Source organism: Trachypithecus francoisi, unplaced genomic scaffold (genome assembly GCF_009764315.1).
Source record: "Trachypithecus francoisi isolate TF-2019V2 unplaced genomic scaffold, Tfra_2.0 Lachesis_group4, whole genome shotgun sequence".
In the NCBI taxonomy this organism is placed as follows: domain Eukaryota; kingdom Metazoa; phylum Chordata; class Mammalia; order Primates; family Cercopithecidae; genus Trachypithecus; species Trachypithecus francoisi.
In genome coordinates, this window is record NW_022681469.1 from 52,026,361 (window position 1) to 52,051,838 (window position 25,478).

Sequence of the window (25,478 nt, forward strand, 5' to 3'; positions counted from 1 at the left end):
AAATGCATATTTACATGAAGAAGTGCATACTTACCAGTGTGACTTATTTTTCAAAGTAAAGTTTTGAAATTTTCTGTAAACCACTTTTTGTTTGTCAAAAAACTAATATACCACCTCACCAAAGCCTTTCATTCATACTTCCTGTTCACCACCTTAACTGCTGTGCAACTAATTTAATGGGCAAAAAATAGGATGTGTTCGATAAAGATAATAGAAAATGGAATTTTGGAAGTAAAACAATATGAATAAGAAAAATTGGGGTGTTACATTGGCAATTCATACTTTATAAGCACAAAATGTAGCATTTGCTGAAATTACAGAAAGTTGACAAATGTTATTCTGAGTAGGATACAATATGAGAAGTTGGGAGACGGGTCCTACTTTTAGCTATGCTGTTAACTGACTTTAATCTCAATGTCTTTTGAGTCTAGCTTTTTTGTTTGTTTTTTAATCTATCAGATGGGTTGGAATAAGCAAGAGGAAGAGGAGACTGTAGTAGATAACTTTGAAGATTCCTTCCTCTCCTAAAATTGTGTAATTTTTATAGGGCGATTTTATGGTATAATTTCTAGTGTTGCCTTTGATGGAGTAGGTATTTAATACGTATTTAAATGAATGAACGTATGTATGAAATATCAATCGTTTACCAGGAAACATAGATTTGGTATAACCTGAGACATATCCACTTGATCTTTTTTGTGTCTTAGTTTCTTTGAGTAGCTTAGATAGGACTGGGATGACTTCTAAGGTCATTTTAACTCTAAAAGTCTGATTATATATAATTTGATTTCAATCTTTATTGACAGATATTTAGAAAACACGTTTAGGCCAGGCGCAGTGGCTCATGCCTGTAACCCCAGCACTTTGGGAGGCCAAGGTGGGAGGATCACGAGGTCAGGAGTTCCAGACCAGCCTGGCCAACAGGCACTACCCCATCTCTACTAAAAATACAGAAATTAACTGGGCGTGGTGCCGGGTGCCTGTAATCCCAGCTACTTGGGAGGCTGAGGCAGGAGAATCACTTCAACCTCGGAAGTGGAGCTTGCAGTGAGCCGAGATCGTGCCATTGCACTCAAGCCTGGGCAACAACAGCAAGACTCCGTCTCAAAAAAGAAAGAAAGAGAGAGAGAGAGAGAGAAGTTATAGTAGCCTAGGATGTGAAGTAGAGGAAGTCTGGGAGTCCCAGTAGTCTATATCAGTGAGATGTCTAAAACTGTAAAAGATTTACTCTTAGGGTTTAGTGCAGGAACTACAAATCACTCTAAGAAAGACACTTCATACAGAGAGTTTGGATACTTATAAAATTGTTGGGTGACTAGCTAGTGGACTGAGTTGAAGGAACTACCACAGATGCTATATAGAGGCCTGGAAGTACCTGTTCTTACCTTCCATGCCAGTGCTAAAATTCTGCTTCTAGATACCTGATGACTAAATACTGGAGTGGTCAATGTGGTTCTCTTAACTGTGTCTAAATTCTCAGGTCTCAGAACCTTTATTACTAGCTGAAACAGTAAGCTTTCCTCTCTTTCTCTTTTTTTTTTTTTTTTTTTTTTTTTTTTGAGACAGAGTCTTGCTCTGTCACCCAGGCTGGAGTACAGTGGCACAGTCTCGGCTCACTGCAACCTCTGTCTCCTGGGTTCAAGTGATTCTTGTGCCTCAGCCTCATGAGTAGCTGGGACTACACGCGTGCACCACCACACATGGCTAATTTTTTTGTATTTTTAGTAGAGACAGGATTTCACCATGTTGGCCAGGCTGGTCTCGAACTCCTGACCTCAAATGAGTCACCCACCTCGGCCTCACACAGTGCTGGGATTACAGATGTGAGCCACTGTGCCTGGCCTAGCTTTCCTCTCTCTTGTCTTCCACAACTCTTGGAAAAATCATTTAATTGGTTGCAAGGGAGTCTATGAAACTATAGTTTCAGGCTTTTTAACCTTACCAAAGTATTACTAGTGATAAAAGAGAATAGATAATTTTAAGAAAGTTTGTCTTGTTAAGATGGACATATTGAGGACCGTATCCGTAGACTGGGAAAAATTTGGACATCTTCTGGGAACCTTACAAGTAACAGACTGAGATGACCAAGAGTAATACTTTGAGTAGATATGAGAGAAAGATACTTGACAGAATGACAGTGGTATCTGAAACAGGACAAAGTGGAGGATTTAGGGGTTCCAGTGAATTAATCTTTGGTGATAAAGAACTTCAGTCAGCAAACTAGACATGAAACTTTGTATTCATTGGAATAAAAGGCACACAATAATAAGGATTCCTGCATTATTCTAAAGATTTGCATGATTTCTTGATGTTTTTGGGAATCTCTTGCATGTGGCCTTTAACTTGTAACCTTCTTGGTTTTTTTGTTCTGGCCATCTGCAGTGCCCTAATTTTCATAAAAGTATCAAACATCTATAGGGAAAAGGATTTGCTGTGGGTGTGTGACACTGGGAAACTGGAAGCAGAGAGATGTTCAGGTATAGGTGAGCACTGAGTGCTGTGTCTTTCCAGAGTAGAATGTGGCCTTGGTGGTGCTGAATCAAATTCAAGAACAAAGAGAACCTGATGTTTGAAAATATTCTTTAAAGGGAAAACATAGTAATGGTGTGGCAACAATGAGCTGGTTTTTTACATTTTTTGGCACAACTCCACTTGTGCATCTCATTAAGATAGCAAGGGGCTTACCTGAATGTTTGTGTTCCCCTAACATTCATATGTTGAAACTTAATCTCCAATATGATAGTATTAAGAGCTGGGGGCTCTGGGAGGTGATTAGTGCCCTTCTAAGAGAGGCCCGAGGAAGCTTGTTTGCCCCTTCCACCATGTGAAGATAGGTACGAGGTACCATCTATGAGGAATGGGTTCTCACCAGATGCTGAATTTGCCAGTGCCTTGTTGTTGGACTTCCCAACCCCTAGAACTGTGAGCAATAAAAATTTCTTCTGTTTGTAAATTACCCAGTCTCTAAGGTATTTTGTGTTTGTAGTCCAAACAGACTAAGACAGTGCTAAGAAAAGGCTTTAACTCCTCTTGCTCTGTGTTGAACTGTAAATGTATGTGTGTTCCTGCTTATAACTCATCTCAGACACACCTTAAAAACCTGTGTTTTTTTCTTTGGTATTTGTATTTGCCTTATTTCTACTCCAAGCGAGACCTTCCATTCTACATTGTGGTTACAAGGAAAAATATCTAACAGAGCAAAAGCTAATCATTTGTTTTTGATTTTCAGGTTGTTGCAAGACATGAAGATTTACTGGCACAAGCAACTGGGATTGAGTCGTTGGAAGGTATATTTCTATTAACTGCTAGAGATTATGTAGAACTAGACTAGGGATTGGCAAGCTTTGGCAAGCTACTTTGGATGGGAAGTATTTTAGACTTTGCCAGCCACATAGTCTCTGTTGCAACTACTAAACTCTGCCATTGTAGAGTGAAAGTAGCCAGATAATATGAAAACAAATGTGTGTGGCTATGTTTCAGTAAAACTTTAGTAAAACTTTGCTGGCCCCTGAGCTAAATGATCTGGGTTCGGATCCTTGTTTTACTGCTTACTAAGTGTTTGACTTTGGGCAAGTTAGTTAACCCTTATCTGCCTCAGTTTCCCTATTTGTAAAAGAGTATAATATATACTAACATAGCATTATTCTGAGGATTAAATTAATTAGCAAGATACTTAGAACAATGCCTGCACATATTTAGTGCACCTGTAAGTGTTAGTTAATTAAAACAATAAAAACATCAACAGTACCAGAGTGGGTAGTACTGGAAGGAGGCTTGAATTTTTTTCTTATTTTTGCCTTTTTTGGAGCCTTTTCTGCAACTCTTTTTAATGAAAAGTATAGTCGAATAATAATTGGATTTTTATTTTTACAAATCTGCTTATTTTTGTTTGACTAAATCTTCTATGAATTTTTCATTCCCTCTTAAGTTAAACTACATCTCATAAATATGAAATGTTACTATTGTGTTTTACATTATTACTTGTGATTACTATTTTTAATCATTGTACATCAAAAGAAAGATAAGTAGTTTTTCCCTATGTTGATCAAATTCTTGAGAGAGGATATTGTTTTCTGTGATACAATATTCTATAATGCTTCCCCCAGTATTTCTTATGTGCCCAAAGATATTAACTTATTCTCAGCCTGTACAGGATTTCTAAGATACCCTGATGAATAACTTAATATTTTTGGAAATAGTTGTTTGTTGTTTGAAATCTGGGGTACATATCTGACTAGGTTCTTAGGAAAATTAAGAAGCTCTAAGTACTGATTGACTTAGTACTGGAAATTAATTATTATTATTTTTAGTCATTTCAACTTTTATTTTAGATCCAGGGTGTATATGTGTAGGTTTGTACCTGAGAATATTGCATAATGCTGAGGTTTGGGGTACAAATGATCCTGTCACCCAGGTAGTGTGCATAGTACCCAACAGTTAGGTACTCCCTCCTCTAGTAGTCCCTATTGTCTATTGTCATCTTCAGATCTATGAGTACCCAATGTTTAGCTCCCACTAATAAGTGAGACTGTGCGGTATTTGATTTTTCTCTTCCTGCCTTAATTTGCTTAGGATAATGACTTTCATTTCTATCCATATAACTGTATAGGACATGGCTTCATTCTTTTTTTATGGCTGTGTAGTATCCATGGTATATATGTACCATGTTTTTAAAATCTAATTCACTGTGGATGGGCACCTAGGTTGATTCTATGTCTTTGTTATTGTGAATAGTGCTGTGATGAACATATGAGTGCATGTGTCTTTATGGTGGAACAATTTATTTTCTTTTGAATATATATCCAGTAACAGGATTGCTGGGTCGAGTAGTAGTTCTGAGTTATTTGAGAAATTGTCAAACTTCTTTCCGCAGTGGCTGTACCTTCCCACCAAGAGCATATAAGCATTCCTTTTTCTCAACAGCCTCACCATCATCTGTTGTTTTTTGACTTTTTAATAATAGTCATTCTGAATGGTGTGAGATGGTATCTCATTGTGGTTTTGATTTGCATTTCTCTGAGGATTGGTGATGTTGAGCATTTTTTTTCATGTGTGTGTTGCCTGCATGTGCATACATTTTGAGAAATGTCTCTTTTTGTCTTTTGCCCACTTTTTAAAGGAGTTGTGTTTTTGCTTGTTGAATTAAGTTTCTTATAAATTCTGGATATTTGACCTTTGACAGATGCATAGTTTGCAAACATTTTCACCTGTTCTGTAGGTCGTCTGTTTATTCTATTGATAGTTTCTTTGGTTGTGCAGAAGCTCACTAGTTTTAATTATGTTTTTAAATCTCATAATATTTTTATACATTACTGAGAGCAAGTAATACTTTAATGGCAATTTTTAAAACATGCTAGTTTTTTATTTATAAGGATGGCATGGTAGTACATTGAGTGTGTATAGGTCTAGATGAATCACCACAACAGAAATATTTCTCACTGTGGTTTTTAAATATATGTTCTAGTTCTATAATGTGCTTGTTTTTCCCAGAATGATTTTCAAAGTTTAAAATATTTGAAATACACTGCTAGACTGAATTAGAATGATTATCTCTTGTACAAGTGTGTAGAGTACAAAGGTTGGCTACTTTATTCCTATGATTATCTCAGAATATTCACTAGATTATTTGAACATAAAAGATTGAAGTGTAGGCCAGGGTGCAGTGGCTCACGCCTGTAATCCCAGCACTCTGGGAGGCCAGGATGGGAGGTTCACTTGATCCCGGAATTCAAGAGCAGCCTGGGCAACATAATGAGACTCTATCTCTATAAAAAATAAAACATTAGCTTGGCATGGTGGTGCATGTTTCTAGTCCCAGCTACTTGGGAGGCTGATGTAGGAGGATTGCTTGAGCCAAGGAGATTGAGGCTGCAGTGAGCTGTGATCGTGTCCCTGCCCTCCAGCCTGGGTGGCAGAGCAAGACCCTAGACCCTGTCTCAGAAAATAAGTAAAATAAAAAACTTCAAGTGTGAATTGCTTAGTATTCATTTTAGCATGATGTGTCTTTCTAAGTATTTACTAGAATGTTATTTTGAGATGCTGAAAAATAAATGTGGTGTATATACATATTAGAAAAATTGAATATTATTTTAGCATCTACTTCATCTGCTTTATTCTCCTAAATATATAAAATTTTTTACCATGTAAGTAGTTTGGAGGTATGTTTAAGCCTATTTTATTTAAAAATGTTCTTTTTAAAAATATTCTTCCAAATATTACTTTGAGAATTTGCTAGGTTTCAGAAAGCTATGGCAATAGAGTTTTTGTTTTCATGGAATTTTGAGAAATATTTATTAAGCTTATTTTTGTTAAAAAGAGGTAGCCTCCCATCCTGGCTAACATGGTGAAACCCTGTCTCTACTAAAAATACAAATAATTAGCTGGGCGTGGTGGTGGGCGCCTATAGTCCCAGCTACTTGGGAGGCTGAGGCAGGAGAATGGTGTGAACCTGGGAGGCGGAGCTTGCAGTGAGCTGAGATCGTGCCACTGCACTCCAACCTGGGCGACAGAGCGAGACTCCGTCTCAAAAAAAAAAAAAAGTAGCCTCATTCATTTATTTTTTCATTCAGGCTATCAAATAGTAATTAAGAACTTGTTAAGTACTAGGCACATGTGAATGATAGACAATGTCACCGTCCTTTTGAAACTATGTTCTGGTCCTGGAGGTAGATTAAAAAAAAAAGTACAGATAGAAAACGGGGCTGGGCATGGTGGATCATGCCTGTAATCCCAGCTACTTGTATGCTGAGGCATGAGAATTGCCTGAACCTGGGAGGCAGAGGTTGCAGTGAGCTGAGATCATGCCACTGCACCCCAGCATGGGCAATAGAGTTAGACTGTATCTCAGAAAACAGAAAGAAAAATTTTATTTGTAAATTCTGTAGAGAAATAAAACAGGTGATGGGGATGGATGAAGGCGAGGGAAGGCCTTTTTGAGAAGATGACATTTGAGTCAAGATCTAATGATAAGGAGGAGCCATCACGCGAAGATTTGGAGAGAAGACTGAACAATAAATGGGAAAGCAGGAATTAACTTGGCATGTTTGAGGGGCAGAAAGTAGCCCAGAATAGTGAAGGAGGGAGAGAATCGTAGATGAGATTCTTGGGAAGGAATTTGGATTTAATTCTAAATGCAGTGGTAAACCATTGGAAGAGTTTAATCAGGTTATTGTATGATGAGATTAATACTCTGAATAGTTTGATAGCTCTATAGAAAAAGGCAATGGTGGAACCTTCCAAACTAGTGTCCCTGATATTAGAATAGTTGAAGTAGACGGTGCCTTGGATTAGAGGGGTGGCAGATGGAGTAAAATGTAGGCAAAGCTGATAGGGTTTGTTGATGGCAGATGAAAGAGCTGATGGAAAAAAGTCACCATGAGTTATTCCTAGGATTTTGGTCTCAAAAATTGGATAGATAGATGATGGTATGAGTAATGGAGATGTCATAGCCTGGAGAGAAGTGTGATTTTTGATGAGTTGCAAGGTAGTACATAAACTATCTTGGGTATCTTAAATTTGATGTAACAGTACCGGGGAAGAGAGAGAAAGAGGACAGAGAGATAGGGAATGAGAACATAGGCAGATATATAAAGAAAATCTTTTTACATAGATATATGTGTATACGTCTGTGTATGTGTGTGTGTATAAAATCAGTATTTTATTGAACAGATACTGTTTAAAACTTTGGAGTTGAGTGAAATTCCTGAAAGATTGTAGATTGAGAAAAGCAGATGGCTGAGGATCACATCTTGGGGTACTCCAGCACATGTACAGGTCTGCCAGAGGAGAAGTGGGAACAACTAATGAGATAATAGGAGACCAGGAGGTGTGTTGATTTGAAAGCCTAGACAAAAAAAATGTTTTAGAAAGGGAGTAGTCAACTGCTGTGAATATCTGAGAGCTTGAACAAGATTAAGACAGAACCAACAATAGAGTTTGGCAACTCATAGATTTCTGGTGACCTTGATAAGATCTGTTTTGGTGGAGTATGGGTGGAAACCCTTTGAGACTGGGTTGTGGAGAGAATATGATGTAAGAAAATGGTTGTAAGTAATGGCAGTTTATTCTTGGCAGTTTATGGTGAATACACCACAAAACCAGCGCAAAAGTGGGAATCTTTGGTTCAGAGAGGATTCTGTTGGACTGAACTGTGTTATTATACTTGTATGCTGATAGGAATGTTTATTTGTTCTAACATTACTTCATTTAAAATATGACGACATGTCTATACTTAAATTTAGCTATTACTATGCTTTCAAAACAACTATGCCAGTTGGATATAGAAACTGAATTTTAAAGAATGGCCTTCAAAATAATTAAATATCTGTACTAATTGAAAGCCTAAATAATAAAATTTAAGCTTGATCTTCCTGAAAATATTTTTCCAATTTTGTGAAAATTTCCTCATATTGTAAGCCTAGAGAGTTGTAGATTAAGCTGTGGACTATAGTTTTAATATAGGAGTGATGGGGCAAAGGGGATATCGTGGAGGATCAGTCATACTTTTTTGGTAATGTATTAAAATATACGTAACATAAAATTTATTGTTTTTAGCATTTTAAAGCATACAATTCAGTGGCATTAAGTACATTTACAGTGTTGTGCGACCATCCTCACTATCTAGGTCCAGAATGTTTCCATCACCCCAAATGGAAACCCCATATCCATTAAGCAGTCAGTTTCCATTCCCTGTCAGGCTTCTTTTGTGAGGCAAAGATTGGAGGGGGAGACCAGTTACAGGCTTTTACAGCAGTGTGGGTAAAAGATACTGGTTGCTTGGATTAGGATGGTGACAGAAAAAGTTAAAATTATATATGCATGTATTTTCTTTTAATTTAACTTTTTACCCAGTTGGATGCCCTGTAAATTTGTAAAGCCAATGTAAGCTTATGTTCTCCTAGGTGTTCTTCAGATGATGCAGACGAGAATTGGGGCTTTACAGGGAGCTGTTGATAGGTACTGTTCTTAATTTTATAAATAAATGGAATGGGAATATTTTTATCCATTGATATTTTGAAAATGATTTTATTCTCACTCCTCTCTTTTCTTTTTCTTTAGGATAAAAGCAAAAATTGTTGAACCATACAATAAGATAGTTGCCCGTACTGCACAACTAGCAAGACTTCAGGTAGTTTCTTACTTTTATTTCTTTATACTTTATTATTCATTTTGTTTTCTTAAGTGGACAAAATTGAAGAGTATGAGTTTGGAAGAAGTAAAAGAATGGGAACAGAAGGTAAGAGAAAAGGAGAAAACAATACTAAAAAGCCTTAAGATGTCTAGCTCAAAAAATACAAATCTAAAGTGAATTATTTTCACTGTCATTGCAGTATATAATTGTTTATTAACTTATATCTTCTTCCATTTCTTTCATCAATGTTTTATAGCTTTCAGTGTATAGATGCTTCACCTCTTTGGTTAAATTTATTTCTAACTTTTTTTTTTGTAGCTCTTGTAAATGGGAAATGGGATTGTTTTTCTGATTTCTTTGGAAAGTTCGTTGTTAGTGTATAGAAATGCTACTGATTTTTGTATGTTAACTTTGTATCCTCTGACTTTACTGTATGCATTTTTTCTAGCACTCTTGGTGGAGTCTTTAGGGTCCTTTATCTACTTTTCTATCTAAAGGATCATGCTGTCTGCAAACAGGGACAATTTTACTTCCCTTCAGGTTTGGGTGCCTTTTATTTCTCTCTTGCCTAATGGCTCTGGCCAGGACTTCCAGTGGCTATGTTGATGAATAGTAGTGGTGAGAGTGCGCATCCTTGTCTTGTTCCTAATCTTAGAGGAAAAGCATTCAACTTTTCACTGTTGATTATGATGTTAGTTGTGGGCTTGTCGTATATGGCCTCTATTGTGTTGAGGTACATTCCTTCTGTAACAATTTTTTTTGAGTTTTTAACATGATGTGTTGTTGAATTTTACCAAGTGCCTTTTCTGCATCTATCAAAATGATATGGTTTTTGCCTTTCATTCTGTTAATGTGGTGTATCATTTTATTGATTTGCACATGTTGAACCATCTCTGCACCCCAGAGATAAATCTCACTTGATCATGGGGAATAATTATTCTAGTGTGCTACTGAATTCGATTGGCTAGTATTTTGTTGAGGATTTTGCATCTGTGTTGATCAGGAATACTGACCTGTAATTTTCTTTCCCTGTAGTGTCTTTGGCGTTGACAGAAGGGTAATATTGGCCTAATAAAATGAGTTTAGAAATATTTTTCCATCTTTGATTTTTTGGGGAGAGTTTTAGAAGGATTGGTATTAGTTTTTCTTTAACTGTTTGGTAGAATTCAACAGTAAAACCATCAAGTCCTGGACTTTTCTTTGTTAGGAGACTTTTTATTACTGATTTAATCTGTGTACTCACTATTGATCTGTTAAGATTTTATTTCTTGTGCGTTACTTACCTCGACTCTTAGCTTGTCGGGGACGGTAACCGGGACCCGGTGTCTGCTCCTGCCGCCTTCGCCTCCTAATCCCTAGCCACTATGCGTGAGTGCATCTCCATCCACGTTGGCCAGGCTGGTGTCCAGATTGGCAATGCCTGCTGGGAGCTCTACTGCCTGGAACACGGCATCCAGCCCGATGGCCAGATGCCGAGTGACAAGACCATTGTGGGAGGAGATGACTCCTTCAACACCTTCTTCAGTGAGACGGGCGCTGGCAAGCATGTGCCCCGGGCAGTGTTTGTAGACTTGGAACCCACGGTCATTGATGAAGTTCGCACTGGCACCTACCGCCAGCTCTTCCACCCTGAGCAGCTCATCACAGGCAAGGAAGATGCTGCCAATAACTATGCCCGAGGGCACTACACCATTGGCAAGGAGATCATTGACCTTGTGTTGGACCGAATTCGCAAGCTGGCTGACCAGTGCACTGGTCTTCAGGGCTTCTTGGTTTTCCACAGCTTTGGTGGGGGAACTGGTTCTGGGTTCACCTCCCTGCTCATGGAACGTCTCTCAGTTGATTATGGCAAGAAGTCCAAGCTGGAGTTCTCCATTTACCCAGCACCCCAGGTTTCTACAGCTGTAGTTGAGCCCTACAACTCCATTCTCACCACCCATACCACCCTGGAGCACTCTGATTGTGCCTTCATGGTAGACAATGAGGCCATCTATGACATCTGTCGTAGAAACCTCGATATCGAGCGCCCAACCTACACTAACCTTAACCGCCTTATTAGCCAGATTGTGTCCTCCATCACTGCTTCCCTGAGATTTGATGGAGCCCTGAATGTTGACCTGACAGAATTCCAGACCAACCTGGTGCCCTACCCCCGCATCCACTTCCCTCTGGCCACATACGCCCCTGTCATCTCTGCTGAGAAAGCCTACCATGAACAGCTTTCTGTAGCAGAGATCACAATCAGTGCTTTCTTTGAGCCAGCCAACCAGATGGTGAAATGTGACCCTCGCCATGGTAAATACATGGCTTGCTGCCTGTTGTACCGTGGTGATGTGGTTCCCAAAGATGTCAATGCTGCCATTGCCACCATCAAGACCAAGCGCAGCATCCAGTTTGTGGATTGGTGCCCCACTGGCTTCAAGGTTGGCATCAACTACCAGCCTCCCACTGTGGTGCCTGGTGGAGACCTGGCCAAGGTTCAGAGAGCTGTGTGCATGCTGAGCAACACCACAGCCATTGCTGAGGCCTGGGCTCGCCTGGACCACAAGTTTGACCTGATGTATGCCAAGCGTGCCTTTGTTCACTGGTATGTGGGTGAGGGGATGGAGGAAGGCGAGTTTTCTGAGGCCCGTGAAGACATGGCTGCCCTTGAGAAGGATTATGAGGAGGTTGGTGTGGATTCTGTTGAAGGAGAGGGTGAGGAAGAAGGAGAGGAATACTAATTACCCATTCCTTTTGGCCCTGCAGCATGTCATGCTCCCAGGATTTCAGCTTCAGCTTAGCTGACAGACATTAAAGCTTTCTGATTAGATTGTTTTCACTTGGTGATCATGTCTTTTCCATGTGTACCTATAATATTTTTCCATCGTGTCTCAAAGTAAAGTCATTAACATCAAAAAAAAAAAAAAAAGATTTTATTTCTTTATGATTCAATTTTGGTAAGTTGTATATGTCTAGAAATGTATCAATTTCTTCTAAGTTATCTAATTTGTTGTCATATAATTGTTCATGGTAGTTTCTTATAATTCTTTATATTTTTATAATATCAATTATAATGTTTTCTTTTTCATTTCTGGCTTTATTTGAGACTTCTTTTTTTTCTTAGTCTAGCTAAAGTTTTATTGATTTTATTTATCTTTTCAAAACACCAACTCTTATAGCAAGGCATGGTGACACGCCTGTAGTCCCAGCTACTTGGGAGGCTGAGACGGGAGACCTGCTTGAGCCTGGGAGGTAGAAGTTGCAGTGAGCCGAGATTGCACCATTGTACTGGAGCCTGGGCAACAGAGCAAGACCTTGTCTCAAAAAAAAAAAAAAACCAAAAAAAACCCCAAAACACAACTCTTGGTTTTATTAATCTTTATTGTTTCCTAGTCTATATTTAATTTATTTCTGCCCTGATCTTTATTATTTTCTTCCTTCTACTAACTTTGGGCTTTGTTTGTTCTTTTGCTAGTTCTTGAAGTTTAATGTTAGGTTATTTATTTGAAATCTTTTTTGATGTAGACATTTATTGCTATAAACTTTCTTCTTAGAACTGCTTTTGCTGCATCCCATAACTTTCAGTATATTGTGTCATTTGTCTCAAGATATTTTAAAATTTATCTTTTAATTTCTTTTTTGATCCATTGGTTGCTCATAAGCATGTTTTTTTTTTTTTTGAGAATTTTTTTGGTGAATTTTTCAAAATCCATCCTTTATTGATTTCTAGTTTAATACCATTGTGGTTGGAAAAGATATTTGATATGATCTCAGTCTTCTTAAGTTTGTTAAGCCTTATTTTCTGGTCTAACATATGATCTATCCTGAAAAAAGTTTCATGTGTATTTAAGAAGAATGTGTATTCTGCCACTATTGGATGCAATATTCTGTATTTGTCTGTTCGGTTTGTTTGGTCTAGAGTGTAGTTAAAGTCTGTTGTTTCAATATTGATTTGTTGGTTTTTTTCTTTCTTTTTTTTTTGAGATGGCGTCTCACTGTGTCACCCAACCTGGAGTGCAGTGGCCTGATCTCTGCTCACTGCAACCTCCGCCTCACAGGTTCAAGCCATTCTTCTGCCTCAACCTCCTGAGTAGCTGGGATTACAGGTGCCCGCCACCACGCCTGGCTAATTTTTGTATTTTTAGTAGAGATGGCATTTCACTGTGTTGGCCAGGCTGGTCTCGAACTCCTGACCTCGGGTAATCTGCCTGCCTTGGCCTCCCCATGTGCTAGGATTACAAGTGTGAGCCACTGCGCCCGACCTATTTTCTTTCAGCACTTTGAATAGATCATCCCTGTCTCTCCTGGCTTATAAGATTTCTACTGAGAAATCTGTTCATAGCCATCTTGGGATTCCTTTGTATGTGATGTGCTTCTTTTCTCTTGCTGCTTTCAAGATCCTCTCTGTTTTTGATTTTTTACAACTTGGTTGTAATATATCTTGGGGTAGTCTTGTTTACATTGAATCTGATTGGAGGTCTTTGAGCTTCCTATACCTGGATATTTTTTATCTTTCCACAGATTTGGGGAGTTTTTGTTGTTGTTGTTATTACTATTATTATTAATTTATTAATTTATTTTTGAGACAGAGTCTCAGTCTGTAGCCCAGGCTGGAGTGCAGTGGTGCGATCTCGGTTCACTGCAAGCCTCTCTTTCCGGGTTCACGCCATTCTCCTGAGTAGCTGGGACTACAGGCGCCCACCACTGCGCCTGGCTAATTTTTTGTATTTTTAGTAGAGACGGGGTTTCACCGTGGTCTCAATCTCCCTGTGATCCACCCACCTCGGCCTCCCAAAGTGCTAGGATTACAGGCGTGAGCCACCGCACCCGGCCTGTTATTATTTTTTAAAATAAACTTTCTTCTCTCTCTGCTCCTTCTGGGACACGCATAATATGTAAATTGGATTGCTTAATGGCATCTCGTAATTCTCAAAGGCTTTCCTTACTCTTTTTCTTTTTTCTTTTTGTTCCTCTGACTGGATCATTTCAAATAACCCCTTTTCAAATGCACTGATTCTTTTGTATGATTGAATCTATTGTTGAAGCTCTCTTTGGAATTTTTTTAGTTCAGTCGTTGTGTTCTTTAGCTCCAGAATTTCAGTTTGGTTCATTTTTGTGGTTTCTGTGTCTTGAACTTCCCATTTTGTTTGTTTATTGTTTTCCTGATTTTGTGTACTTGTCTAGTTGTATTCTCTTGTAGTTCATGGAGTTTTTAAAAGATGGTTATTTTGAATTATTTGTCAGGCAGCTCATAAACCTCAATTTCTTTAATGTTTGTTCCTTTGGTGGTATTATGTTTCCCTGATTGTGATTCTTGTTGCCTTGTATTGGTGCCTGCACATTTGTAGAAGTAGGAACTACTCCACTCTTTGCAGACTGGCTTTGGCTGGGAAAATTCTTCACCAATTAGCCTGACCAGAGATTCTAGGCAAGCTTTCTGGTGTGGTCTGTGGGCAGGCTTACTGCTGGTGTCTTCAGGCAGGCTGTTGTGGTACCTTGGTTAGCAGGTGCACAGGTCTGGTGCTTGGGTCCATGAGGTTTGGTCTGGAGACTATATTTACTGGGGCAAATGTGGGTCATGAGTTTGCTGGAGCAGACTTAGATACAGGGTTCACAGTGGCAAGCTGGCCCCCTGTGGAATGGACCTATTAGGGGCCTAGACCACAGGAGCTGGTCTGAAGCCTGGTCCCTTGGGAGCTGACCTGGCACTGGGACTGGCCTTGAGCTTGAATCTGCAGGAGCCAACCAGTTGCTGGAATGGGCCTGGCACCTGGAACCATGGGAATGGGCCTGGAACCTGAGTCCACAATGCCTGGCTTTCACTGTCTCCTGGGACCATGGGGGTGGGCTTGGAGCTTGTGAGTCAGGCCTGGGTCCTGGGTTTACCAGGGTTAGCCTGGAGCTTGGGTTTGTGAGGGTGGTCCTGGAGCCTTGGTCTGCTGAAGTAAGCCTGGGCTCTGCATCCACTGAAGGCTGGGGTCTGTGGATGCTTGCTTTGTGCCTAGAGCCATGAGGGTCTGTCTGGAGGCTGGGTGAGTGAGTGCTGGCCTGGAGTCTGGGTCTTCAAGGGCTTGCCTGGAGACTGGGCCACTGAGACAGGTGTGAGTCATCTGGTCTTGGGAGCTGGCCTGGCACTGGGTTCTGCGATGAGCCTGGACCCTGGGTTTGCCAGAGGAGGCTGGGTTCTGCTGGGATGGATCTTGCCCGAAGAGCCTGGACTTTGTGTCTGTTGGAGTGTGGGGACCCGTAGGGCAGGCTTGGAGCCTGTGTCCGTGGGTGCTGACCTGGTGTCTGAGGCCACAGGTGCCAACCTGATGCTGGGGCAGATCTGGTGTTTGGGGCCACATGGGCTGCTCTGGAGCATGAGGCTTCAGTGGCTGACCTGGTGCTGGAAGTCTCTGGGCTAACCTGGCACTAGGGCTAGCCTAACATCTTGGGCTATGCAGGGTTGCCTGGTGCTGGGTTGGGCCTGGAGCCTGAGTTGGGATTAGCCTGAAGCCGAGGGCTCGTCTGGAACCTGGGGTCACTGGGACCAGCTTGGTAGTGGTGTAGTCTGGAAGTACTGGCATGGAGTCGGGCGGGGGCAACCTGCCCAACATGATTTTAATGGGTCAGGCCTAGTGTTGGGGACTGAGGCAAAGTCCAGCGCTCAATTCCTTCTCTTTTCTCTGCTCAGCGAGCATCTGTCTCCTTGCTAGCTGGCTTGTATTGGGGGACACAGGTAATGTGACACTGTCCTTCCTACTCTCTTTAGTGTGTCTCTTTTTATTTCTGTGCTATATTCAGGTGCTATAATGTCTCACCTGGTTTAACTTTTGTGAAGATAATTTGGATAGTGGTTCAAGTTAATGTGTCTGCAAGCTGGAGTCCTGGAAAGTCTTCCTCTGCCATCTTACTAATGTCACTCATAAACATATCACATTGATTTTTGTAACTAAAAATTATGCTTTAATACCCTGTTTTTTGGAAAGTATCCTTTTTCAGATTCATCTATATTGCCTTTTTTTTTTTTTTTTTTCCTAGACAGAGTTGTGCTCTATTGCCTAGGCTAGAGTACAGTGGAGTGATCTTGGCTCACTGCAGCCTCCACCTCCCAGGTTCAAGGATTCTCCTGCCTTAGCTTCCCAAGTAGCTGGGATTACAGGCACCCGCCACCACATTTGGCTATTTTTGTTGTTGTGTTTTTAGTAGAGACAGGGTTCACCATGTTGGCCAAGCTGGTCTCGAACTCCTGACCTCAAGTGATCCACCTGCCTCGGCCTCCCAAAGTGCTGGGATTACAGGCGTGAGCCACCATACCTGGTCTTGCTTATTGTTTTGTTTCATTTTTATTGCTGTAGAATATGTCATTATATGAATATTCTGCTTATGGACTTTGGATTGTTTCCAGATTGGGACCATTATGAATAATATGGCTGTGAAAACTTTTTCACAAATATATGTTGGCTCATGTAATACCCCTTTGTGTAAGTTATATCCTGAGAATGAGATTTCTGGGTTATAGGGTTTCTGATTTTCAGCTTCAGTAGATAATGCCAAACTATTTTACCAAATGGTTATACGACATATGCGATCAGTATATGAGAGTTGCTTTTAGTTTGTATCCTTGCCAACACTTAGTGTTGTCAGACTTGTTAGTTTTTGCTAATATTTTAGGTGTGTGGTGGTGTCTCGTGGTTTTGTTTTTCTAGGAACTAATTACTAAGGAGATTGAACCTGTTGTGAGTCATCTATTACGTGTTTCAGATATCCCTGTGCCTACCCGTTTTTTTTCTTCTCGCTCTTTTGTGTTATTGGAGAGAAGTTAAATTTATCCAGTTTTTCTTTTATGGTTAGTTCTCTTTTATGAAAAATTCTCACAAGGTAACGTTCTCTACCCTGAAGTTATGAAGATATTGTATATTGTCTTCAAAAACATGTATTGTTTTGCCTCATATGTTTAGATCTATAATCTACCTGGAATTGCTTGTAAATTTACTAATCTTTTTTATTAAGTATCTAATCTGCTGTTAATCCTATCCTGTGTGTTTTAAATTTTTGCATAATATAGTTTTCTTTGTATTTTTTTTTTTTTTTTTTGAGATGGAGTCTTGCTCTGTTGCCTAGGCTGAAGTGCAGTGGCATGATCTCGGCTCACTGCAACCCCGCCTCCCGGGTTCAAACGATTCTTCTGCTTCAGCCTCCTGAGTCGCTGGGAGTACAGGCGCATACCACCACGCCCAGCTAATTTTTGTATTTTTATTAGAGACGGGGTTTTAACATATTGGCCAGGCTGGTCTCGAACTCCTGACCTCATGGTTTGCCTGCCTCGGCCTCCCAAAGTGCTGGGATTACAGGTGTGAGCCACCACACCCGGCCTATAGTTTTCATCTCTAGTATTTGTATTTGTGTCTTTTTACATGTTCTCTTTCTGTTATGACATTTATATTTCAATTTCATTTATATACATACACACACACACACACGTATGTATGCTTGTTTGTTTGTTTTTTTAAGACAGGGTCTCACTCTGTTGCCCAGGCTGCAGTGCAGTGGTAAGATCTCAACCCATTGCAGTCTTCGCCTCCCAGGCCCAAGCTATCCTCCCACTTCAGCCTCCTGAGTAGCTGAGACTATAGGCACGCACCACCACACCCAGCTAATTTTTGTATTTTTTGTAGAGACCAGGTTCTGTCATGCTGCCCAGGCTGGTCTTGAACTCCTGAGGTCAAGCATTCCACCTGCATTGGCCTCCCAAAGTGCTGGGATTACAAGCATGAGCCACTGTGTCCATCCGACATTTATGTTTTCATTTGCCTTCTTGAAGATATACATGTTTATAATTTTTTTTTTTTTTCCGAGACAGAATCCCACTCTGTTGTCCAGGCTGGGGTGCAGTGGCACGATTGTGGCTCACTGTACCCTCCACCTCCTGGGTTCAAGTGATTCTCCTGCCTAAGCCTCCTAAGTAGTTGGGATTATAGGCAAGTGCCACCACACCTGGCTGATTTTTGTATTTTAAGTAGAGATGGGGTTTCACCATATTGGCCTGACTGGTCTTGAACTCCTGACCTCAGGTGATCCGCCTGCCTCAGCCTCCCAAAGTGCTGGGATTATAGATGTGAGCCACTGTGCCCAGCCTATAAAATAAATTAACATTTAATTCTTTATTATTTCTAGGTTTATTTTTGTTGACTGACTTTTCTTCTTGTTATGGGTTTTATGTGTTTTGCTTCTTTACATACCTGGTAATTTTTTATTGGATATTAGAAATGTGTATTTTATGTTTAGAGTTCCTAGATTATTTAGAATTTCTTTTAAATAGTGTTGGACTTTTTTCTGGTTCACACTTAAGTTACTTGGAATCAGTTTGATTTTTTTTTTTAGGTTTTATTTTTTTATTTTTTTATTTTTTTTGAGACAAGGCCTTGCTCCGTCACTTGGGCTGGAGTATAGTGGGGCAGTCTTGACTCACTGCAACCTCCAACTGCTGGTCTCAAGCAATCCTCCTGCTCCAGCCTTTCAAGTGCGTGGGACTACAGGCACATACTACCATGCCCATCTAATTTTTTTTTTTTTTTAATTTATTGTAAGAGATGGGAGTCTCACCATGTTGCCTAGGCTGATCTCAAACTCCTGGCCTCAAGTGATAGTCCTACCTGGCCACCCAAAATGCTGGGATTACAGGTGTGAGCCACCATTGATCTTTTTGAGATTTAGTTTTAAATCTTTGTTAGTACAGGTCCAGAACAGCCTTTAACCTAGGGCTAGTTTAGCCCTGTTTACTATTAGGTCTTTCTACTGTGGTTGGTGAGAACATGTGTGAGCTCTGTGAGTTGTTTCAGTGTTTCTTTTCCTGTGCTTCCTTTCACATATGCACAGATTGGTACTCAGAAGACTTGCAGCTATTTTTCTGCTTATCTCCACAACGTCTCTTTTTGCAGCTTCTTTTTCTCCAATTCTCTGCCCACAAACACTAGCTTTTTTGGCTTTCTTGAAGTGTAATCTCTGCTTCCCAACTTCAGAGAGACTGTCATGCTCTGTTTCCCTTCCCTTCCCTTCCCTTTGCCATGGCCTGAAAATTGTCTCCCAGTGGTAATCTGAGACAATTGTTAAGCTCATTTTCTTGTTTCTCTCAAAGATCACAGACCTGCGTTTTCTGTTATGGAATTATTGTCCAATTATTCATTCCTGTTATCCTAAAATTATTTCGTGTATTTTGTTCAGTTTTCTAGTTGTTTAAAATGGAAAGGTAAGTCTGACCCTATTCCATCATTGTTAGAAGTCACACTCATTATTAAAAATTGAGTTATAAGTTATGTACCATAAAATAATCACTTTAACATGTACAGTTTAGGAGTTTTTACTATATTCACAAGATTGTGTCTTGTGAATATAATATCTAATTATACTATAATATTATCTAGTGCCAGAATATTTTCATTACCTTAAAAAGAAACTCTATGCCCATTAGCAGTTATTCCCTCTGTCCACTTCCCTACGCCAAGCTCTCAACCACTAATCTGCAGTCTTCCTTTTTGGATTTCCCTCTTCAGGACATTTCATAGAAATGGATCATTCATTATGTAGCATTTGGCTTCTTAATGTAATATTTTCAAGGTTCATCCATATTGTAGCACGTGTCAGTACAGTAAGTTCTTATTTAATGTCATTGATAGGTTCTTAGAAACTTCAACTTTAATAAAGACATACAGCAGGTCCATGAATAACATGTCATTTTGTTATAACACTAAGGAGGAAAAAAATGGGTCTTATTATGTGTTGCTTTGTCGTCGTTGTTTTTTGAGACAGGGTCTTGCTGTGTCATCCAGGCTGGTGTGCAGCCTCTTGAATAGCTGAGACTACAGGCACGCACCACCATGCCCAGCTAATTTTTTTTTAAATTTAAATTTTTTTTAGACAGTGTCTCTCACTGTGTTGCCCAGGCTAGTCTCAAACTTCTGGACTCAAGTGATCCATCTTCCTCAGCCTCCCAAAGTGCTGGGATTACAGGAGTGAGCCACCCTGGTCCATTGTTTTCACTTAAAGTCAAAAGAGCCAGTTGATGATGTTTAATGAGGACTTAGGTACTTCATTCCTTTTTATGGTCAAATAATATATCATTACATGAATATATCACATTTTTGTTCATTCAATTTGTTTATCCTTTCGTCAGTTGATGAATATTTAGGTTGTTTCTACTTTTTTACTATTTTGAATAGACTGCTAAGAACAAACGTTGCATAAATAATACTTATGTGGACTTTTTTTTTCAATTCTTGGGTATAAACCTAGAACATATTATGCTAGGTCATATGCTAACTCTATGTTTTACATTTTGAGGAATGCCAAACTATTTCCAAGGCAACTGTACTGTTTTCCATTGTTACCAACAATGTATGAAGATTCTAATTTCTCTACTTTTTAAAAATATTGCCATCTTATTGAAGTGGCATCATTGTGTTGAGTAAATACCCGAGATTCGTTGTCTTACAGCCACAGAAAACTAGGATGCAGACACACAAATAGTGAGATTCAGAGTGGAAGTTTAATAGGTGAAAGAAAGAGAAGAGCTCTCTCTGCTGCAGAGAGAGGGGTCCTGGAGAACTGGGTTGCCACTTTTATGGTGAAATGCAGTGGGTTTTATAGATGAGCTTGAGGAGGCAGTGTCTGATTTACATAGGGCATGAAAGATTGGTTGGACCAGGTGTGCTATTTGCATAAGGTGCGAAAAACTAGTTAGGGCTGGGTGTGCCACTTGCATAGCATGTGAAAAAGCTGGCCACCCCACTCTAATCTTTTATTATGCAGATGGGTTCTCTGGCTGGCTGGTGCCATGTTGCCTGCATCTTTACATGTGGTGACAAAGAAAAGCAAAGATGGAGCCTTCATGTTGAACGTACTTGGCTTCCAGGTAGCCCTTTTCTATTGACACAGCTGCTGGCATTCACCTGCTCAATTTCCAGCTTGCATATCTATGTCTGCAGCTCGATTTTTCAGGCTGCTCTTTGTTAGAAAAGAAATGATTTGGGGGCTGCTTTTCGTTTAAAGGGAAATTCTGCCAAACTCTGTTGCCATTATTATCTGCCTAAATAATTTCTGTATCCTGTATCATTATTGGGTATGAAGTAGTATCTCATTATCATTTTGATTTGCATTTTCCTAATGGCTAATGATATTGAGCATCTTATGTGGTACCTTTTGGCTATTTATCTGTCTTCCTTGGTGACATGTCTATTCAAATCCTTTGCTCTTTTTTTTTCTTTCTTTATTTTTTTTAGTTATACTTTAAGTTCTGGGATACATTTGCAGAACGTGCAGGGTTGTTACATAGGTATACATGTGCCATGGTGGTTTGCTGCACCCCTCAACCCATTATCTACATTAGATATTTCTCCTAATACTATCCCTCCCCCTTGGCCCCACCCCCTGACAGGCCCCAGTGTGTGATGTTGCCCTCCCTGTGTATTCTCATTGTTCAACTCCCACTGATGAGTAAGAATATGTGGTGTTTGGTTTTTGGTTCCTGTGTTAGTTTGCTGAGAATGATGGTTTCCAGCTTCATCCTTGTCCCTGCAATGGACATGAACTCATTCTTTTTTATGGCTGCATAGTATTCCATGGTGTATATGTGCCACATTTTCTTTATCCAGTCTAACATTGATGGACATCTGGGTTGGTTCCAAGTCTTTGCTATTGTGAACAGTGCTGCAGTAAACATATGTGTGCATGTGTCTTTATAGTAGAATGATTTATAATCCTTTGGGTATAGAATATTTATAATCCTTTGGGTATATACCCAGTAATGGGATTGCTGGTCAAATGGTATTTTTAGTTCTAGATGCTTGAGAAATAGCCACACAATGGCTGAACTAATTTACACTCCCACCAACAGTGTAAAGTCTATAAGGAAGGGGTCCAATTTCAGTTTTCTGCATACAGCTAGCCAGTTTTCCCAGCACCATTTATTAAATAGGGAATCCTCTCCCCATTGCTTGTTTTTGTCTGGTTTGTTGACGATCAGATGGTTCTAAATGTGTTGTGTTATTTCTGTTCCATTGGTCTGTATTTCTGTTCCATTGATCTATATATCTGTTTTGGTATCATTACCATGCTGTTTTGGTTACTGTAGCCTTGTAGTATAGTTTGAAGTCAGGTAGTGTGATGCCTCTAGCTTTGTTCTTTTTGCTTAGGATTGTCTTGGCTATATGGAATCTTTTTTGGTTCCATATGAAATTAAAGTAGTTTTTTCTAATTCTGTGAAGAATGTCAGTGGTAGCTTGATGGGAATAGTATTGAATCTATAAATTACTTAGGGCAGTATGGCCATTTTCATGATATTGATTCTTCCTGTCCATGAGCATGGAATGGTTTTCCATTTGTTTGTGTCCTATCTTATTTTATTGAGCGGTGGTTTGTAGTTCTCCTTGAAGAGGTCCTTCATATGTCTTGTAAGTTGTATTCCTAGGTATTTTTATTCTCTTTGTAGCAATTGTGAATGGGAGTTTGCTCATGATTTGGCTCTCTGTTTTTCTGTTATTGGTGTATAGGAATGCTTGTGATATTTGCACATTGATTTTGTATCCTGAGACTTCACTAAAGTTGCTTATCAGTTTAAGGAGTTTTTGGGCTGAGATAATGGGGTTTTCTATATATACAATCATGTCATCTGCAAACAGAGATAATTTGATTTCCTGTCTTCCTATTTGAATACATTTTATTTCTTTCTCTTGCCTGATTGCCCTGACTGGAACTTCCAATAATATGTTGAATAGGGGTGGTGAGAAAGGGCATCCTTGTCTTCTGCCAGTTTTCAAAGGGAATGCTTCCAGCTTTTGCCTATTCAGTATGCTGTTGGCTATGGGTTTGTCATAAATAGCTCCTATGATTTTGAGATATGTTCCATCAGTACCTAGTTTATTGAGTGTTCTTAGCATGAAGGGCTGTTGAATTTTGTCAAAGGCCTTTTCTGCATCTACTGAGATAATCATGTGGTTTTTGTCATTGGTTCTGTTTATGTGATGGATTATATTTATTGATTCGCATATGTTGAACCAGTCTTGCATCCCCAGGGATGAAGCCGAGTTGATCGTGGTGGATAAGCTTTTTAATGTGCTGCTGGATTTGGTTTGCCATTATTTTATTGCGGATTTTCACATCGATGTCCATCAGGGATATTGGCCTGAAATTTTTTTATTGTGTCTCTGCCAGATTTTGGTATCAGGATGATGCTGACTTCATAAAATGAGTTAGTGAGAAGTCCTTCTTTTTCTGTTGTTTGGAATAATTCTAGAAATAGTTCTAGAAGGAATGGTACCAGCTTCTCTTTGTAACACCTCTGGTAAAATTCGGCTGTTAATCTGTCTGTTCCTGGGCTTTTTCTTTGGTTGGTAGGCTCTTAGTGCCTCAATTTCAGAACTTATTGGTCTATTGAGGGATTCAACTTCTTTCTGGTTTAGTCTTGGGAGGGCATATATGTCCAGGAATGTATCCATTTCTTCTAGATTTTCTAGTTTATTTGCACAGAGGTGTTTATAGTGTTCTGTGATGGTAGTTTGTATTTCTGTGGATCAGTGATATCCTCTTTATCATTTTTTATTGTATCTATTTGGTTCTTCTCTTTTCTTCTGTATTAGTCTGGCTAGTGGTCTATTTTGTTAATCTTTCCAAAAAAACAACTCCTGGATTCATTGATTTTTTTTTTGAAGGGTTTTTCGTGTTTCTATCTCCTTCATTTCTGCTCTGATCTTAATTATTTCTTGTCTTCTGCTAGAATTTGAATTTGTTTGCTCTTGCTTCTCTAGTTCTTTTAATTGTGGTGTTAGGGTGTCAATTTTAGATCTTTCTCACTTTCACCTGTGGGCACTTAGTGCTGTAAATTTCCCTCTAGACACTGCTTTAGCTGTGTCTCAGAGATTCTGGTATGTCGTGTCTTTGTTCTCATTGGTTTCAAAGAACTCATTTATTTCTGCCTTAATTTCGTTATTTACTCAGTAGTCATTCAGAATCAGGTTGTTCAGTTTCCATATAGTTGTGTGGTTTTGGGTGAATTTCTTAATCCTGAGTTTTGGTTTGGTTGCACTATGGTCTGAGAGACTGTTTGTTATGATTTACATTCTTTTACATTTGGTGAGGGGTGTTTTACGTCCAATTATGTGGTCAATTTTAGGATGAGTGCTGTGTGGTACTGTGAAGAATCCGTATTCTGTTGATTTGGAGTGGAGAGTTCTGTAGATTTCTATTAGGTCTGCTTGGTCCAGAGCTAAGTTCAAATCTGAATATCCTTGTTAATTTTCTGTCTCCTTGATCTGTCAAAGACTGACATTGGGGTGTTAATATCTCCCATTGTTACTGTCTGGGAGTTTAAATCTCTTTGTAGGTCTCTAAGAACTTGGTTATGAATCTGGATAGTCCTGTATTGGGTGCATATATATTTAGGATAGTTAGCTCTTCTTGTTGCATTGATCCCTTTACCATTATACAATGCTCTTCTTTGTCTTTTTTGATCTTTGTTGATTTCTTTTTTTTTCTTTTTTTTATTATACTTTAATTTCTAGGGTACATGTGCACAACGTGCATGTTTGTTACATATGTATACATGTGCCATGTTGCTGTGCTGCACCCATTAACTCGTCATTTACATTAGGTATATCTCCTAATGCTATCCCTCCCCCCTCTCCCCACCCCACAGCAGGCCCCGCTGTTTCCTGTTCCCCACCCTGTGTCCTAGTGTTCTCATTGTTCAATTCCCACCTATGAGTGAGAACATGTGGTGTTTGGTTTTCTGTTCTTGCGATAGTTTGCTGAGAATGATGGTTTCCAGCTGCATCCATGTCCCTACCAAGGACATGAACTCATTGTTGGTTTAAAGTCTGTTTTATCAGAGACTAGGATTGCAACCCCCACTTTTTTTTTTTTGCTTTCCATTTGCTTGGTAAATATTCTTCCATCCCTTTATTTTGAGCCTGTGTGTGTCTTTGCATGTGAGATGGGTCTCCTGAATACATCACACGAGTGGGTCTTAACTCTTTATCCAATTTGCCAGTCTGTGCCTTTTAATTGGAGCATTTAACCCATTTAGATTTAACATTAATATTGTTATGTGTGAATTTTATCCTGTCATTATGATGCTAGCTTGTTATTTTGCTCATTAGTTGATGCAGATTCTTCATAGTATTGATGGTCTTTACCTTTTGGTTTGTTTTTGCAGTGGCTGGTACCAGTTTTTTCTTTCGATATTTAGTGCTTCCTTCAGGAGCTCTTATAAGGCAAGCCTGGTGGTGATAAAATCTCTCAGCATTTGCTTATCTGTAAAGGATTTTATTTCTGCTTCCCTTATGAAGCTTAGTTTGGCTGGATATGAAATTCTGGGCTGAAAATTCTTTTC

At 39.5% G+C, this 25,478-nt stretch overlaps 2 protein-coding genes across 4 annotated transcripts in view; both read left to right on the forward strand.

The window, feature by feature from the left end:
• COG5 (component of oligomeric golgi complex 5) overlaps positions 1-25,478 on the forward strand; it is a 378,471-nt gene that overhangs the window by 6,265 nt on the left and 346,728 nt on the right. For all 3 annotated transcript variants that reach the window (XM_033195062.1, XM_033195061.1, XM_033195063.1), the window contains 3 exons: positions 3,230-3,287; positions 8,901-8,955; positions 9,058-9,127. In XM_033195062.1, coding sequence (XP_033050953.1) covers positions 3,230-3,287; positions 8,901-8,955; positions 9,058-9,127 — 183 coding nt within the window. The remainder of the gene's footprint in view (positions 1-3,229; positions 3,288-8,900; positions 8,956-9,057; positions 9,128-25,478) is intronic.
• On the forward strand, positions 10,383-12,041 carry LOC117073751 (tubulin alpha-1B chain-like). Its single transcript, XM_033195071.1, has one exon. The coding sequence runs from the start codon at positions 10,495-10,497 to the stop codon at positions 11,851-11,853; it is 1,359 nt and encodes a 452-aa protein (XP_033050962.1). The 5' UTR covers positions 10,383-10,494; the 3' UTR covers positions 11,854-12,041.

Bases quoted from the DNA above. Each gene is read 5' to 3' on its own strand.
- LOC117073751 (XM_033195071.1), top strand. From the start codon at position 10,495: ATGCGTGAGTGCATCTCCATCCACGTTGGCCAGGCTGGTGTCCAGATT.